This window comes from Dipteris shenzhenensis, chromosome 21 (assembly GCF_047967505.1).
Source record: "Dipteris shenzhenensis isolate YYH24624 ecotype China chromosome 21, Dip_SZ_1.0, whole genome shotgun sequence".
Lineage (NCBI taxonomy): Eukaryota > Viridiplantae > Streptophyta > Polypodiopsida > Gleicheniales > Dipteridaceae > Dipteris > Dipteris shenzhenensis.
Genome location: NC_141616.1, coordinates 17,550,714 through 17,567,930, shown reverse-complemented (window position 1 = coordinate 17,567,930; position 17,217 = coordinate 17,550,714). Strand labels below are relative to the sequence as shown.

Here is a 17,217-nt window from a genome sequence, read left to right as displayed (position 1 = left end):
TCCCTCCCTCGATCTGTTCGAAGTGTCTGCACCTTGAGTCCTGTCTCATTCTCAACCATAGCCACAAAGTGTTTGAAATGCATAAACACTTCTGATTTTGCCTTGAGACCATAGACCCAAGTGTAGTTGGTAAAGTCATCTATGAATGTAACAAAATAGAGATAACCCCCAAAAGCAGATGTCCTCATGGGACCGCAGACATCACTGTGAATAAGCTGTAATTTTCGTGTAGCTTTCACTGCACCATCCTTTTTTAAGGGAAGTCTGCATTTTGCCAAGAATGCAGCCTTCACATGCATGAGGAGGAGGCGACTCCAAAGGAGGCAATGCATCAACCCTATCATGCCTCTGAAGTGTCATTAAGCTGCCATAGCTCATGTGCCCATACCTGGCATGCCATAACTCCGCATTCTGCATCGCAGCAGTGGGAGTGTTAACTGATAATGCAAGATGGGATCTTTTTTCATATAGATCAAGCTGAAAAAGATCCTGATACAAAGTGCCACACAACATCAAAGCATAGTCATTCTCTTTGTCTCTGACTGCACACTTGTCATCATAAAAAACAATATGAAATCCTCCTCTATTGAGTGAGGACACTGAAAGCAAATTCTTCTTTATCCCTGGCACATAGAGAACATCTGAAATTCTGAATTTATGTGCCATCAGTGGATGTGAGAATAATGTCTCCCACTCCACGCATTGAATAAGAAGAATTATTCGCACAAGTTACCTTCTTCTTGGTGGGTGGAGAATGCAGAGATACAAACAGACTCTTCTTGCAAGTGATGTGCTTTGAAGCACCATTGTCAAAATACCAAGTATGAAATGTCTCATCAACGCTAAAAGAGCATGCATCCTTTGAAGGATCATAACTGCAAGTCAAGAAAGCATATGGGTCATCATCATTAGTGGTTGTAATATCAGAACTACCCACTGAAAAATCTGAAGTGCAAGACAGAAAGGCATAGTGCTCTTCAACAAAGTTGGCTGCAACATCTCCTCCATCATGAGAATGTGGAACTGATGCATCTGACACAGCCATACCGGAATCCCTTTTCTTCTCTTTGGCTATGTGCTTCTTGCACTCTCCAATATAATGACCTGGGTTCTTGCAATAATAACAGATGCCCTTCTTTTTCTGCTTATTTGTATCACCCTTTGCCTTATAAGAAGGCTGTCTAGAATCAGCTTTATGCTCATGTATGGCTGATTGGCATGTGGCTTTTGCTGCCCTTTACCCTTGGGCTTGAACTTGGAGAGCATAGCATGCTCGCCAGCCCGGGTTGCCATATTTCTGCGAGTTTGTTCCTCCTGCAATAGATGTCCTACCAACTCGTGAAAGGAGAGAGGATTACTGCCTCCCCTCAATGACAAATTCAGCGAGGTGTGGAAACCGAGATAGGACTCAGGAAGAGAGTTCAGAGTGGTGGTGATCATCTCTGAATCCGGAATGACTTCCTGAGGTCCTGAAGCTTTGTAAGGTAAGAATTCATCGAATCTTCCTCCTCCATATGCGTATGGGAAAGTTCTCGCTTCAGAAAGGAAACCCTGGCACCATTTCTTGCTGCAAACATACTCTCTAGTATCTCCCAAGCTGCCATAGATGTCTTGCATGACCGAATATGAGGTATAATGAACCTCTTGACAGAAAGAGAAATTACTGAAAGAGCTTGTGCATCTCTAGACTCCCATCTTTTCTGCTCTGCTGTGGAAGCTCCTGGAGCAGCTGCTCCAACTACTTGTGCTGCATTTGTACATCTACCCCTGCTTCCAGTTGTAGGAGTGACAGGTGTAGTCGCTGTATCTGGTCTTGCTTCATCTCCATTGACATAATCCCAAAGATGTCTGCCAACCAAGGTATTGTGAACCATGAAACTCCACAAGGAGTAGTTGGTGCCATCCAACTTATCCTCCTGTGTGAGAACCCCGAACGGCTCATTGGAGTTGTTCTGAGCCATTTTCACCAAATAATCTCAAAAAAATACAGTAGACTGATCAAGTGAAATCCCTTCCTGGGATATAAAATGCACAAGTAAAATCTGCCCACAGTGACAAATACTGTTACAGCTTGTCAAAGGCTCAGAGTGCACTTCAACTATCCTGCAAATGCTCTCCAAAACTGCCTGCAAAACTCTCGAAATGCTTTTACATTGCCAAATTGCATTCGAATGCCAAAAGCCCCAATTTCTTTAGGGAAATTGCATCCACAAGAGGGCAAATTGCCTGAAAGCCCCAAAGATGCAAGAAATTGCAGTGCAAAACTAAAAGCCCCAAATTTTGAGCTGAAATTGGGCCAAATTTCACCCGAATAGTAAGCCCCAAATTCTTGGACAACTTGCAAACCAAATGCAATGTTTGTCCACAGATACAAAATGCCCCAAGTTTTCTGCAAGATCTGAGCCAAACAATGGCTATCTGCAATCAATGCCTGCCAAAAAAGAACCAATTGCTAGAGTATGCCTGTAGGAGTGAAACCTGCACAGAAGGCTTGAGGTGTACGGTCACTATACGGAATCCATACAATGTATGACTGACTATATTGGCCTCTAAAACATAAGGCCGGGTAGGATCGGGTAATGCAAGAACGGGTGCTTCCTTGATAGAAAACTTCAAGGTTTCAAAAGCATTGTTCATTGCATCATCCCAAGAGATACGGCTGGGTAGACTTGCGTCCACGACCTTTCAATATGTTGGTCAAGGGTGCCGTGATATGTGAATAATCACGCACAGATTTCCGAAGAAATACCGTAAATCCTAGGAAAGAACGAAGTTGTTTCACAGTCTGAGGGATAGGCCATTCTAAAACCTTCTGGATACGATCCAGATCAATGCTAATACCTTCAGAAGAAATCTTGTGTCCTAAGTAAATGATCTCCTTCATAAAGAAGTCACATTTACTCATCTTGGCATAAAGCTTATGCTGTCTTAGAACAACTAAGACAACCCGAAGGTGTCCTATGTGATCCTCAAGCGTTTTACTATATACCAAGATGTCATCTAAGAACACTACAACAAATTTGCCCAGAAAATCCCTGAACAAATCGTTCATCATCTGCTGAAAAGTAGCAGGAGCATTGGTCAAACCAAAAGGTAATACGAGGAACTCGTAATGACCATAACTTGTCCGGAATGCGGTCCTATCTATGTGTTTAGCATAGATACGGATTTAATGATAACCCGTACGCAAATGAATCTTAGTGAAATACTTCGCTCCGGCCAAACGGTCTATCAAATCATCGGAACGAGGTAAAGGATAGCGGTTCTTAATTGTGACTTTATTTAATCGTTTATAATCTATACACATTCTCCAGGAAGAATCTTTCTTCTTTTTTAAGAGGACAGGTGCACCCCAAGGTGATTTACTTGGGCGGATATAGCCCATATTCAGGTAATCCTGTAGCTGGGTAGCTAACTCATCCTCCTCTACCTGGCTCATCCTATAAGGTCGTACACTGATAGGTTGAGCCCCTGGGACTAAGTCTATGCGATGATCTACTGCCCGTTCTGGAGGTAAACCTTCCGGCACTTGAGCTGGGAATACGTCCTTAAAATTATCTAACAACATTCTCAATTCACGGTGTTCAAACACACTTAATTCATTTTTGTTAATTACAGAAACAACAAATGAAGAAAGTGGAATCAAAACACACTGATAGACATCATAATGAGAATTGTTTAATATATTCTGAAGCTGCATCGCAGATACAATAGGCCCCTGAGAAGAGGGAATTTTATCACACTGAATACAAAATTGGGTGTCCTTATCTACAAAAGAAAGCGTATGCTCCGTCCATCTGATCTGAATATTGTGGGTTTTAAACCACTCTATTCCGATCAACAAGTCTACATGCTCCAGATGCATAACATAACATGTAAGAGCTCCCGTGTAGGCCTGAATCCGGATAGGAAGCGCTTCAATCTTGCGATCCCAAAACTGCTTCCCAGCTGGAAGCTGCACCTCATAGGTGTGGTCGCTAGGTACTGTGGACAGCCCCATCTTCTGCACAAATTTGTAATTAACAAAATTGTGAGAGCTGCCCGGATCAAAGAGAATGTGAACCTATTGGTCCATAACTTCTCCATAAACTCGGAAAAGATCATGGAAACCAAACAACGAAGTATTGAAAGTACAATTACAAGAGAGTGGGCAGGTAATGACATTTACTGAAATACCTGTCATCGCGACTTGGTTCGCTCCCTTGGCTGCAGTACGTGGACCCGCCTGGAGCTTCGGTCCTAGCACCAACTTTTGGTTCTTGCGCTTAGGACACTCATTCTTTGTGTGGCCCCGCTCCTCGCAATAGAAGCATCGTCCTTCTTTCTTGAGCCTCAGAGTGCGAAGGAAACGGGCTTTACCATTCTTGGCTGGAGTCAAGTTTTTCTTGGAGGCGTTGTCCGTAGACTTCGTCGCCCCAATACCAGTCGTATGCTGAAAGAACTTGCGTTTGTTCTTTCCACTCGTGTCGAAAATTGTGGTTGCTTTGGTACCGGCCATGGTATCATCGTATATGCGCGCATAAGTCATGGCCTCCTGCACGTTGTGCATTTGTTGTTCTTTATCTGCGACTTGTAGGAGTCTGGCAAACCATCCACAAAGAAACCTAACAAGGTCACTGGATCCATCTTAGTGGCCCTGGTTTGCAGATCCCGAAATCTTTGAAGATAAACTTCAAAGGTCAAGTTTAATTTTGACATATCGAGGGCTTTGAGCTTGCCAACGATATCGTAATCATCCTCCTTCTTCAGGAACTCCTTCCTGAAGACCCCTTCAAAATCTGTCCATGTATTGGGCTTAGGCTGGAGTTCCTTCCACCATAGCAATGCTTTACCTGACATGAACGCCGCTGCAAGCTGGATCTTCTTCTCATCTGGGTATGGGTGGAACTGGAAGTGTACCTGCCACTTGTGTAACCAAGTGTCAACTACTTCCTTCGTTCTAGACTTTTGGTCGCCCGGAAAAGGGTCTGGAGTTATATTCGGGCCTAGCACTGAAGCCATAGCATCCACATGTGTGAGTGCCTGCACAGTGCTAGCCAGAAGGGTGAGAGTAGCTTGAATCCCCTGGAGTTGCTGTGTCAACCCCGTTTGATTAGCATTGACCTGCTCGAATTTTCCATTTAGAGCAGTCGTAAATTCACTGAAGGCCTTTTTGGTTATCAGGTCATCATAGAGACCCTGATCCTCCTCTCCCACAGGAGTATAATCCAAATCCTGCTCTCCCATGGTGAACTCGGGATTTGCAGCATCAAACATAACTGAAATCTGATTTGAATACGAACTGAGAGAAATAACTGACTGAACCGAAGCGAAAAGGAGAATGGAGCAGAGGAAAACCGTCCCAAGAGATGCCGACGGAAAGAGATGCTGGAAACTGGCGAACCGGAAGCCCACGAATTCCGAGACCTCGCTGAACCCGCTACCGGATGCACGTGCGAAATCCTGCAGCAAACGTGCTGCTGACGTGGCTGTACGGTCTGCTGATGCAGGCCGTACAGGTGCTGACGGAGGCCGTACAGGTGCTGACGTGGCTGTACGGCGTCCATACGGTCTGCAGGTACATGCACAAAGCAGGAGGTGCTGACGCAGGCAGGGTTCGCTGCTGCAGGTACCGTACGGATGGCGATGGCTGACGCAAGCAGTGTACGACTGCTGACGCAGGCTGGCGCAGATTGTACGGTGCAGTTGCAGGGCTGGCGCAGGTACGGACAGGCTGAAGCAGGCTGGCGCAGGCAGGCACGCGACTCGAGGAGCAGCTTCAAGGCACTAGGCGAGGCTGTGGGTAGGCTGGTACCCTGTCCCATCTATATAGGGAGCAGGGCAGCCTTATTTGGAAGCCCTGCTTCCAAAAAAGGCCAAGCTCCCCCAGCTTTGGAGGGGGTGCTTTTTTTTAAAAAAACACCCTCTACACAGGCTGTTCACAGCCTGTTCGCTGCCCTACAGCGCCTCTTCCTGCACCCGCCGCCTGATTCCGTACAGCCTAGGCGTCACCTCTTTGCCTCCCTCGCAGCCTTTTCGCCTCTCTCTCCTACTTCTCTGCTCTCTCTCCAGCTTCCTACAGCCTTCTCTCACAGGCTCCTTCAGGAATCTCGAAATCTCTCCCTCCTTTCTTCTACCTTTTCCCTCACATCTGTCCACCCTTGCTAACCCAGGTACCCAGCAGAAAACGCAGCAACAGATTTCGAATTTTGGGCATACCTGGAGGAAAAATTCGTCAAAAATTCCTGCATCAGAAGTTCCTACCTCAGGAGCTGGCTCTGATACCAACTGACACGTCCCAGCACTCCTGAAACCCCTGATCTGCAAAACAACCACACACAACATCAAATCTGAGCAGGCTGCTCACCACCCAATCATGACATCTACGGGATGTGATCCCGAATCAGAAGATGTCCCCTCCGAGCCACGAGCTGAGCTACTGGCACGAACTCCCAATCAGATCCAAACCAGCCTGGTGTCCCATACCACCAGGTGGCACTGTGAAGCCCTGGATCTGCCACTGGGCCTTGGGCTACGCTAAGATGCAGGCGCGCGTCCGCAACTCAATCCAGGATTAGACCTGGCACCTGGGAACGAGACTTGCTCCCAACTGCACATTGAGAACTGAACCCCCTGGGCCCCTTTTATAGACTCGGGCCCCGAGCGCCAAAAATAGCGAAGACCTATAAATAGTTCGTACCCTTGCCACTCAACCCGAGAATCAAGCCTGCCTAGCTCTAAGCCTCCCCAGGCTAACCTGAGCTAGTCCTGTGTACCTAGTACACGTCAGATACCAATCCGTGCACATGACACGATCCATGCTGCTCGCATGTCTGCTAACTCCTCCGAGAGAGAGAGAAGCCAAGGATTGATCACAAGAGAGGAGAGTCATGGAGGAAGAGGGAAACATCGTATTCCAAAATGCCTATAGAATGTGGTGGATCTAACATAATACCACCTGTATTAGATGAACAATGACTAGCACCAAATTAAATGACATGTACATAACAATCCCCATTGTTGCATTCCCTCATTACAAAGTGACCTCTAAGCAAGGAATTAGAATACTCTTTGGCTTACCCTGTCGCATGTGAGTCCAAGATCTGTCTTATCTAAAATGTGACCCTGCATTAAGCTGGTATCCCCATAGTTGCTCGAGATTTATGCAGCCAACGAGGATGAATTTTGTATTCTAAAAACAGAATTTGATGTCAGCCATGTGGCATATTGACTGCAACATCAGGAAGGTTAGTTTACTTCATGGGCGAGTTACTCTAAAGAGAGAGCGCAGTTTTTATTAGAAAGGTCCACATAAGCTGAGTAAAAGTTGAGGAAATTAAGGAATTTAGCCTTAAGCCATCTCCACATTTGTAATTTTGTATGTAAAATAAGTGCAACCTTGGTATGTGCACAATTTGATCTCATAGGAGTCGCGCATAGTGTGTTGCTGCATGTGTTCTCTTTTTCCTAGGACCTATTCTCAGTTGTAAATCTATATGCTTTTAAAATGCACACCTCTATACTTCCTGTGACAAAATTCAAAAAGCATTTTCTTCATTAGAAGGAAAAACCCCTCCCCCAACCAAGAAATGTGCAGAATCTCCCAATCTTAGGAAGAGCAAAGGGGTGAAAGGCAAGGGAAGGAAGAATAACAAGAAGAAGAGTGTGGAAAGGAAAAGGAATGAAGAGAAAGAATGGCAGAAGGACAATACTTCATCCTCATTTTATGGTTTTCTTTTCCTCTTTCGACAAAGGTGGGGTGGGGGCTTACCTTTCTCTTGTTCGTGTGCAAGTAGTATTGAATCAGGAATGCCTGCCATTCCATAAACCTCTATTTCTGTGGTCTCCCTTCCAGGCTTCGCATTTGGCACCCTATAAAATACAATACCATGGGCACAACTTAAAGTTTGAAACATAAAGCTGCATGTGTAAAAAGCTAACTTCCAGAGAAAAACCACCATAAGTTTATGCGAAATTTCTAAATTCAAACAAAAATCCTTACCAATCCATAGACCAATTCATATTATTTCTAGAATGACTGTGAGTCTTCAAAATGACCAGTTCACAATATGACTCGTGAGTCTTCAGAATGAAGATATCCATGTGCCCTACAAGTTTTAGATATGAACTGACTGACATCTCTTTATAAGAGTATAAAAGTTGCATTAATGACACCCACCTACAAAAATCATTGTCCTCTTAGAATATTACTTTCACCTTCAACCAGATTGGTCAAAAAACCGGTACAAGAAAGTTACTATGTTCTGAACAGGAGAAACTACCGATCAAACATGCTGACTTCTTTACACTGTACAATTATATAACAACAGGGATCTATTGTGAAATAATTAGATTCTTTTTAAAATTCCTTGAAATAGATAAAAACCCTCACAGTCGGGTGCTAGTCCTTGAAATTTCTATAAGGCCCATAACCTCTGAAACAGAATAGACCCTCAAATGCCAGACCCTTAACAACTAGTACCTGTATACACAACAAGGAAACCTTTGCATACAAAATTTGCAATCAAGTCTAATCTAATCTGACAACATATAACTGGGGGGCCCTATTCTAATCTGACAACATATAACTAAAGATTGAACAGATTGTCAAGCAAGTGGATACATGCTAAGAAGATGTGATGTTCCCCCGTCTTCTATTTCATTGACCTCAATTGACATTACTCTTTTGTTTCAAGTATGCAGCCTTTTATTTCTTTTTCTCGAGACTCAGGGGTTAAGTTCTTCAAGCTGCAATTGTACTGAGCTCCTTCCTCATAAGCATCAAGGATGTCTGGGTACTCCTAAATCATAGCTTTATCCACCCATCGAAAACCTTCTGTAGAAAATATTTCTTATTCCTCTTTCCTTATCATGTGACCTATAATTGATTTTCTTATTGCAACCTTGCCAAGAAAGACATGTTGAGGTACTCTGAGACGTGTCTCACTCACAACTTTGTCATGTTCTCCTAGAGGTAAAAACAGCCTTAAGACAATCTGCAAAGGAATGCAAGTCTACGTGTTTATTGGGAGAATGTTAATCATGTGCTTGAAATAGTAATGCCTATTATCATATTCATGAGGCTTATGGACAGTGATGAGCCTTGCATTGGCAAGGTTTACAAAGGGATGGGCAAAATGATTGAAAAAGTGAAGCTGGCAACAGATCTATATATATATATACCTTTGTAAGACTAGAATAAGTTCAATCATACAAATTTAGAAGTTTTGTTGTTCTAAAGATCAAAAATCTACACAGAAAATAAAAGAGAAATGAAAGAGAAGAAAAAAGAGGTAAACAAAAACTTTTATGAAAAACAAAAGGAAGACATACTTAGCAAGCAAAGAAACACTTATGTCATCATCAGTGCCCAAGCATAACAGCTATACTGGGTTTCTAAAGACCCGCCGAGTCTCTTGGGCAAACCCAGTGCTTACTAAAATACGTCAAATAAACAAAAGAGAAAGAAAACAAGAAATAAAGAAGAAAGGAAGCAGGTGACTAAGCAAAAATAAACAAGCAAGTCAAGAAACAAAATCTTCCAAAAAACTGGAATCTCTCTCTCTCTCTCTCTCTCTCTAATGTGGATGTCTCATATGTGTTTAATAGCTTGCTGCCCCTCTTTCACTCTATTGCAGATTCAGACCAGATTTTGCAGGGTCAAACTCCACATGCTTGTAGCAGCTCTCAGCCTCCTCAGGTTCCACATGCTCAGCCTGATTTGCAGCCACATGATGATCAAGCAGTTGAAGAGGAGAGGGCCAAGCAGAAAAAAGTTCCAAGGTGGCTCTTGGATACTCTATGGGACAGCAAGCAAGCTGAGCCCCTGGCTGAAGGCTATGCCCTGCAACATGGCATTGACTTTGAGGAGACATTCGCTCCAATGTCACGCATTCGGACCATTCGGTGCGTCATTGCTCTTGCATCCCACGAGCATTGGGAGGTACAAAAAATGGACATTAAGACCCCTTTCCTTCATGAAGATTTACTAGAAGAGGCCTATGCCACCCAACCTCCAAGATTTGAAGTTGAAGGTTCTGAAAATCAGGTATGCCGGCTGAAAAAGGCCCTCTATAGTTTGAAGCAGGCGCTACCGAGCATGGTTTTTTCCTATGCGTTGGATATTAGAACACCATACAAAGGCAATTCTTTATGGCCCGAAGAGTGAATCGAAATTTCTGAATTTAATTCTATGTGGATGAGATGCCTATCACTAGGCCGGATACACAGAAAATTGCAGATTTCAAGGCAGATTGAAGATATAATTTGCAATGTCAGATATGGGCATCTCCTGTCTGTAGTTGAGAGAGGGCTTCTTTGTGGGTGTGGTGGGGATTAGAGAGATAGAGGGGGTGCGGGACTGTTTCACCCGCACTCTGGACCTGCCCCTGGAGGCGCCATGCTGGCGCACTGTTTTCGCCTTGATTCAGGGCTGTGTGCACAGGGCGCGGGGCTGATCACATCTGCCCCTAGGCCCGCTAGAGAGGCGCCATGTAGGTGCCATGCTGGCACCTAGGTTGGAGGGCAAACCAGGTCAGTGACCCGATCTGCTGGTCGGATTACACGCAACCCTAGGTCAGCCAAGCCTAGTTGGCTGGTCCCTAGTTGGCTGGTAGGGGCTCGGGGGGCCCCTATATATAGGGACTCCTCCCCTTTGTTGTACCATTTCACTGTGGAGGTTTTAGCTAGAGTTAAGGGCCTTTTCCAGAGATCCCTTGCAGTCTCTCTCAGTCTCCCTTTGTGCAGTTTAGTTCTTGTGGTGTGTGCTCTCCCTTTTGTTGTTCAGTTTTTGATGCACTCTCACATGGTATCAGAGCCAAAGGTTGGCTAAAGAGCTAATACATGGAGGGCACTTGGAGCCAGCAAATTGCGTGGACAGATCATAAGGTTTGACAGAGCTAAAGGTTGGCTGAGATACTCGAGAAGTAGATGCTAGAGCAATACATTGCATGGAGGTTGGTAGCAATGATGTCTAGTCCGTAGTGCTCGTCAAGGTCACGAAAAAGCTAAGACTCAGGTGTGCAGGCAAGGTTGGACATTGATGGCAAAGCATGCACAATGCTGGTGACGTTCTTTGCAGATTTGATGGGTTTACTAGGGGCAGAGTTTGTGGGCATGTATTCGGGCAATCCATTGATGAGCAGCATGGCTTGACGCCGGGCTAGATTGGACGAAGCTATGTGGTACCAACAGAAATTGCATGGTTATGGCACCTTTAGACATTTGCTAAGGCAGGTGCTAGGTGAAAGGTCTGTAGGTCGACGATATCAGCTGGGCTAGAGCAATCAGGATGGTAGTTAAAGTTCGAGCCTTAAAGATGTTGTATAAAGTTTCAAGCAGATCTTGCTACTATCTTTCGAAACGGCTCATGAGGAAGAGCACAATGAAGGGTGTGTCGTGGATGTGAGTGCACAATCACTTGACATGACCACTCAGCCGACACAAAGTTTGCACGTCATGATAGATCGTAGCAGACTACATCAACAAATGAGCAAGTTAGTTCTGAGTTGGAGGTCTGGGGATGCTGCTCGACGACTTGTGTGATGGCTTTGTCGTTTGTCAAAGAGCTCTACAGGATGCTCGAACCCTAGAGCTCTTGGAGCACGGTGAAGGCTTGGCCAAGTTGACAGGCAAAGCTTCCGATTTGAACATGATCAATGAATGTCTGGGTGTTAGCACACGAGCTGAAGCGCTTGACGGAGATCACGATTTCCAGAGGAGCACGCATGTGAGGTTGGCAAAGTGACAACGTGCAATGTCGTAGAGTTGGGGCCAAAGATTTGCAACATCGGTGCCGAATTCAGATACGTGTGTCAAGCTTTTGATGTGTGTTTCAGATGGGGGATTGCTTATAGCATATTGGCAATGGGTATGGTAAAAGGTAGTGGCATAGGAGTTTTGTTCGATGTAGGCTGCCAGGTAGGACCTCGTGCCACGAGGATTTGCTCGCTAGCTCAGGTGGCCCTATGCATACCAGTTTGTATTTGTTTGGATGTTATGACCTGGCAGACCTAGAGGGGGTTTCCTGTTGTTTTATTGCAGCTATTGGTCAGTATAGGATCTCAGCCACCGCAAATTTTGATCCTAGTGAGCAGTTGGATGCCTCGTTGTTTGCTCCAGTGGTTGATTGATTTGGTCTCAGTCTACCATATTGGACCTCAAGGGCGGCTTCGGAGGGTGGTATCTAGCTCAGCGATACCATAGCCATGCAGGAGAGCAAATCTTGTAGCAATGGTAGTATGTGATATCAATAAAGGACCAGACAAGAGAAGTATGCCATGTACCCGTTGTCCTAGGAGCTTGCAATTCCAAGTTCCACTCATCGTGATGAGATGGTTCGAGATGGTTCGTTCTACGAGGGGGCCTTCTTCCAATAGCACTTGCTCTACAGCAATCTTCAGTGACGGTGGTTCCCATAATGGAGTCCTCCAGATGCTCCAGCGACACACCTAGCTCCCTAAAGATGATGCTACATTTAGGAGTTGAGAGGGGGTGTTGGAACTTGGAGTTCAATGCATCTCGTCTATACCTTAGAGAGGGCTTCTTTGAGGTGTGTCCACCCGTGGTGAGGACTAGAGAGATAGGGGATGCGGGACTGTTTCCCCCACCCCTGGACCTGCTAGTGCAATGTTTTCGCCTTGATTTAGGATTGTGTGTAAAGGGTGTGGTGTACCACCACCTTTAGCCACATTCCCGCCTTCGAACTCGAGCAATCCATATGCCACGATCTTCTAGTTATCCCCCTCATAATGAGTGAACAACCTGGAGTCTTCCAGGCAACATGCTCTGAGGGTCTATCTCAACCCGCCCTTCCTTTGGCAAGATCCACAACAAAAGAGCCACCTAGAGAAATGAAATACCAAGAAAATCTCCGGATAACCTGGACCACGAATTCTCATTGAGCTCTCAAGCAGGTACTCTTCTAGCTTCAGTACACCTTGTCCATCACCTTCCAACAATCTATGTCTGAGATATGAAGAAGCAGCCACGCTTCCCCTTCTGCCTTCGAAGAAGGCCCATTACTTCCAATCTCGCATTACCTGAGACATATGGAGAGCAGATTCACTCCACAGCATGCTATAAAGGTGCAAATTAAGGACATTAAGTACATACCAGTTCGTCGTACTACCTGTGTGCTTGCTGTGAAAGCAAACCATGCACCTCATCGAGGCACATACCAAAAACCTGTACTGTCTCCTTTTGAATTACAGCAACCATCTAAACATGAAACCCTAGGGCACTCCATGGAATCCATCCTCGGTCAGTATCAACAGCCACACACTTGGAAGATTCCAAGCACTCCATGCTGTCCTTCACCTTCACAAAGGGTTCTGACTCCCCATCGGCCCACATCTCAATGTTAGACGTCATCACTGTGGCTTCTAGGTCGGCATATCTGACCTTAGTAACACACAGAGTTGTCACCAAGAATAGTTCTTTAATTCCCACATTATCTTTGGATTTGTGTCACCCTCTGAATCTGAGTCGGACTCCTCCTTGTTTTTCTGATCCGCCTTCTTCTTTCTGCAATCCTTCACAAAATGGCTTGACATGTCACAATAGAAGCGCTTCTTTTGCTGCTTCCTTTTCTTGGAAGTGTCCTTGTCATCAAAGTCATCCTTCTTGGACTTGCCGCCATTAGGCTTGCCCTTTCCTTTGCCAGCGTAACCCTTTCTCACCAATGCCTTGTCATCTTTGTCGTTGTTATACTAAGATCAATGCCAAAGCGTGGGCATCTCTATCTTCCCAAGCTTCGAGCTCCTCTCCATCTACTGGTATGAGTATCTCCCCCTTGTTGTCCACCATATCCTCCGGCTTCGCCTCTGCTCCCATTGTCAGTTTCCACAGTTTCTGAGCCACTAAATGACTCCGGATCTTCACCTTCCAAATAGGGTAATTTGACCCATCTACTTTCCCAGACTCTCCAAAGTTAGGGATGGTGAAAGAAAGAAATCAGGGAGAGGAGGAAGGGAGAGAAGGGGCTGAAGAAGCTTCTGAAATTGACATCTCTGCTGCTAAACCACACAGCAAAGTCGAACAAACTAAACCTTCCGTAAACCAGAACTCCGTATGCACCTGACTGAACCTGAGCCACCCTCCTTCTCGAAAGGGCACTGTCCTCTAGTCGTGGAAGTCGATTCCCAAGAGGTTCTGAATCAGGGTTGTCCTTCAATAAGGTCCCCCTGCCTTCAGGCTCTCACACTTGTGAGCCTCCTACTTGGGCTCTGATACCAACTTAGAAATCGACCAACACAGGATATGCACAGCCGACGACTGATAAAATAGCCCAGGAGCTCACACAGTGTGTGTGGGGAGTGGAATCACAAACTTCTTAAACTTATGTGCATCAAATAGATGTGCAGACTCATCTACCAAAAGAATATATATTTCCGTCCAAAGCTATGGATACAATACAAAAGAGAGAGAGATCCAAAGTCCCACCAAAGTGTGGTCCTTTGATCTACTTTCTATTTTTCGGATATCTCTAGACTTGAGCCCACGTGCGTAAGCAGACTCTCTGTCCAGATCTCAGCACCTTACTGCCCTCGTAGACAGCCTAGGTCTCAGCCAATGTAGCTCTGCAGCACTCTTGATCCTCTTTGACCTCCCTGAAGTAGGCCCAAGTACAGGTCTGCTGCTGCTCCTTACTGCTCCTGGAAAGCTGCATTGCTGCATGATTGCATGCCCCCCAAGGGGGCCCTTTTATAGGCCTCTAGGGACCTCAAAATAGCTGACTGGTCAGCCCTTTTGGCTGACTCAGTCTGGCTGAAAACCGACCTGGTTGGCTGCCCCTACCAGCCCAACCAGGGCCCTATATAAGGGTCTTTATGAGGCCCTTTGCAGCCATTGTTCCAGGCAGGGAACCAGCCCTCTTGACCAGCCTAGCCAAGACCTGGTTGGCTGGCTCAATCAGCCCTATTGTTGGCCGACCTATTTGCTGATCTGTCCCACCATATTCCTGCGCCATCTTTAGGGTATGTTGCAGGCCATGTGCCTACCCACACGCCTCACCAAATAGCTCGCCATGTAGGCGCCTGTACCCTGGGATGTCCCCCCATCTTGTGCTGCTCCAGATCTGCCTCTTCCAGGCCAGATCTATCCCCTCCATGGTATGGCTGAAGTATCTTGGATACATCTCAAGTATACCTGGAAACTATATCATGGTTGCACATGTTTGTCCAAGATGGAATATAGCAACCTATGATTGCACAGGGAGATCAACATCACGTAATAAATGGTACTAAGTGAAAGGCAAGTCGAAAAGCCTCAAATTTGGGTAGTGGAAGAGCCTTCATGAAGAGACCTGCTAAGTTATCTACCGTTGAACATAGGACAACTGTATATCTCCAGCTGACAGTCGCTCTCAAACATAATGATGGTGAACCTCGATGTGCTTTGTATGCATATGAAAAAAGGGATTACGTGCAAAAGCCAAAGCACTCTGGCTGTCAATGTAGATGATAGTAGAAGTGTTCTGGCTTGTCATGAAGATCTGAAAGTAACTTGCATAGCCAAACACACTCTACTATAGCTGTGACCATATATTGGCCACTCTTGTACTTTCATTTGCAAGTAACTTGAGTTCCCTCAGCTTGCTCCCTTGGAGATTGAAAGAAGGAGACTGATACTCATAGATGTAAGCTGGAATCTCAAACACGTGATTGGGAAAAAACGTATAGATATAAGCTGGAAACTCAAACACGTGAATAGAAAATTTTCTCTGCAGAAAAAAAAAACACATGGAAAAAAATTTGCTGAACTTTAATGAAAAATTTGCATGTACAAACGGGAGACCATATGATGGAAGAGTCTTGTAGAGGAAGATAATGAAGTTTCTTCTCCTTGAGAAAGACGTCTAAATTGTACGTTTTGAAAACCGTAAAGAGGCTTCCTGAATGTCTACTAACAACTCCTGCTGAAACTGCAAATCACCCTTGCAAATGCATTGTGCAATACTTAACCCTGCTCAACTAGTATTGAAACGGTCCGTAAGCTAGAGACAATAGTGAAGCAAACCAGATTATTGAAACGGTCCGTAAGCTACAATAGTGAAGAAGCAAACCAGATTATCTGTTCGTGCCTAAGGGTTCTAAGGGTTCGCTTCTTTCCGCATGTGTTGCTATTTGAATTACTGTCATCGGCAGCAAGCCGTTCCATATTCTTAAAGCCTCTCTCTCTCTCTCTCTCTCTCTCTCTCTCTCTCTGTTGTTAAAAAGAGTAGGAGCTTACGCGGTGACGTTATATTTGTGAACTTGGAGACAATGGGTCACCATGCCCCCTGCAGTGTTGAGCTTCTTGGGGCAGGAAGGGCATTTGAAGTGCTTGGCTTTTTGGTGTCCAATCAGGACCTTGTCGTCGTCAAATTCTCTGTCGCAGTAGTAGCACCAAACCTTGGGAGGGGGGGACGCCTTTCTCTTCTTCTTCCCCATCGTGTTCTCTCTGTCTCATACAGCAGAAATCACAAAACCCACAAAAGATAAACTGCTGATTCTTGAGGAAGAAGAGAAGCAGATCCGAATGGCAAGGGGTATGTCAAAGCTCATTGCAGAGGAAGACCATCTTGAACAAATTTTGGACTATTTTACGTTGCCACTGAAGACCCAAACTGTCTGTGTGTGTGTGTGTGTGTGTGTATCGATGAACATTCCAAGATTTTATCGTAGCAGAATGTCCCCCTAGATTCTTGGGAGTTTAGGGGGGTATGGCTTCTCTCACTCTTGTAGGCCCTATCAATGGCCTTGGTGGAGCAGCTCGGTCGCCAGCGCAATGCTTTGCAAGTTACCCAACTAGCAACAAGTTAGCAGAGGGGAATATCACGTGCACCAATGCCTACATAGGTGGCAGTGACACCTCAAGCACTAGCAACAAGTTTAGCAGCGGGGAACATCACATGCACCAATGCCTACATAGGTGGCCGTGACACCTCAAGCACTAGCGCAAGTGACACCTCAGCATGCACAAGCATCAATCAGAGGCACTTTTGGTAGTTACATTGTTAGTGTATAGGTTATTCCAATCATGCCCAAATGGACAATTTGGGAGTTTGGGAGTTTGTGGTCATGGTGAGGAATGGATATGCAATAAGTAGTCTTGAATGCGTGGGGAGCTTGTGTTGCGATCCAATAATCTTTCCAAGCTTCACAAAACAATTTGTTTGTCATCATCATCAAGTTACCTTCTCTTGCCTTATTGGCATGGGATAATTGATACCTTCAACGCAAGGAAAATAACATGTTT

General features: G+C 45.3%; 1 protein-coding gene across 1 annotated transcript in view; it reads right to left on the bottom strand.

Annotated features, from left to right (window-relative positions):
* Positions 1–16,734, bottom strand: part of LOC147888569 (uncharacterized) — a 31,402-nt gene extending 14,668 nt beyond the window's left edge. The window contains exons 1-2 of the mRNA XM_087392851.1: positions 16,210–16,734; positions 7,751–7,851 (exon numbers count right to left, since the gene is read on the bottom strand). Of these exons, the coding sequence (XP_087248977.1) occupies positions 7,751–7,851; positions 16,210–16,409 (301 nt within the window). The 5' untranslated portion in view covers positions 16,410–16,734. The remainder of the gene's footprint in view (positions 1–7,750; positions 7,852–16,209) is intronic.
* Positions 16,735–17,217: the final 483 nt, after the last annotated feature.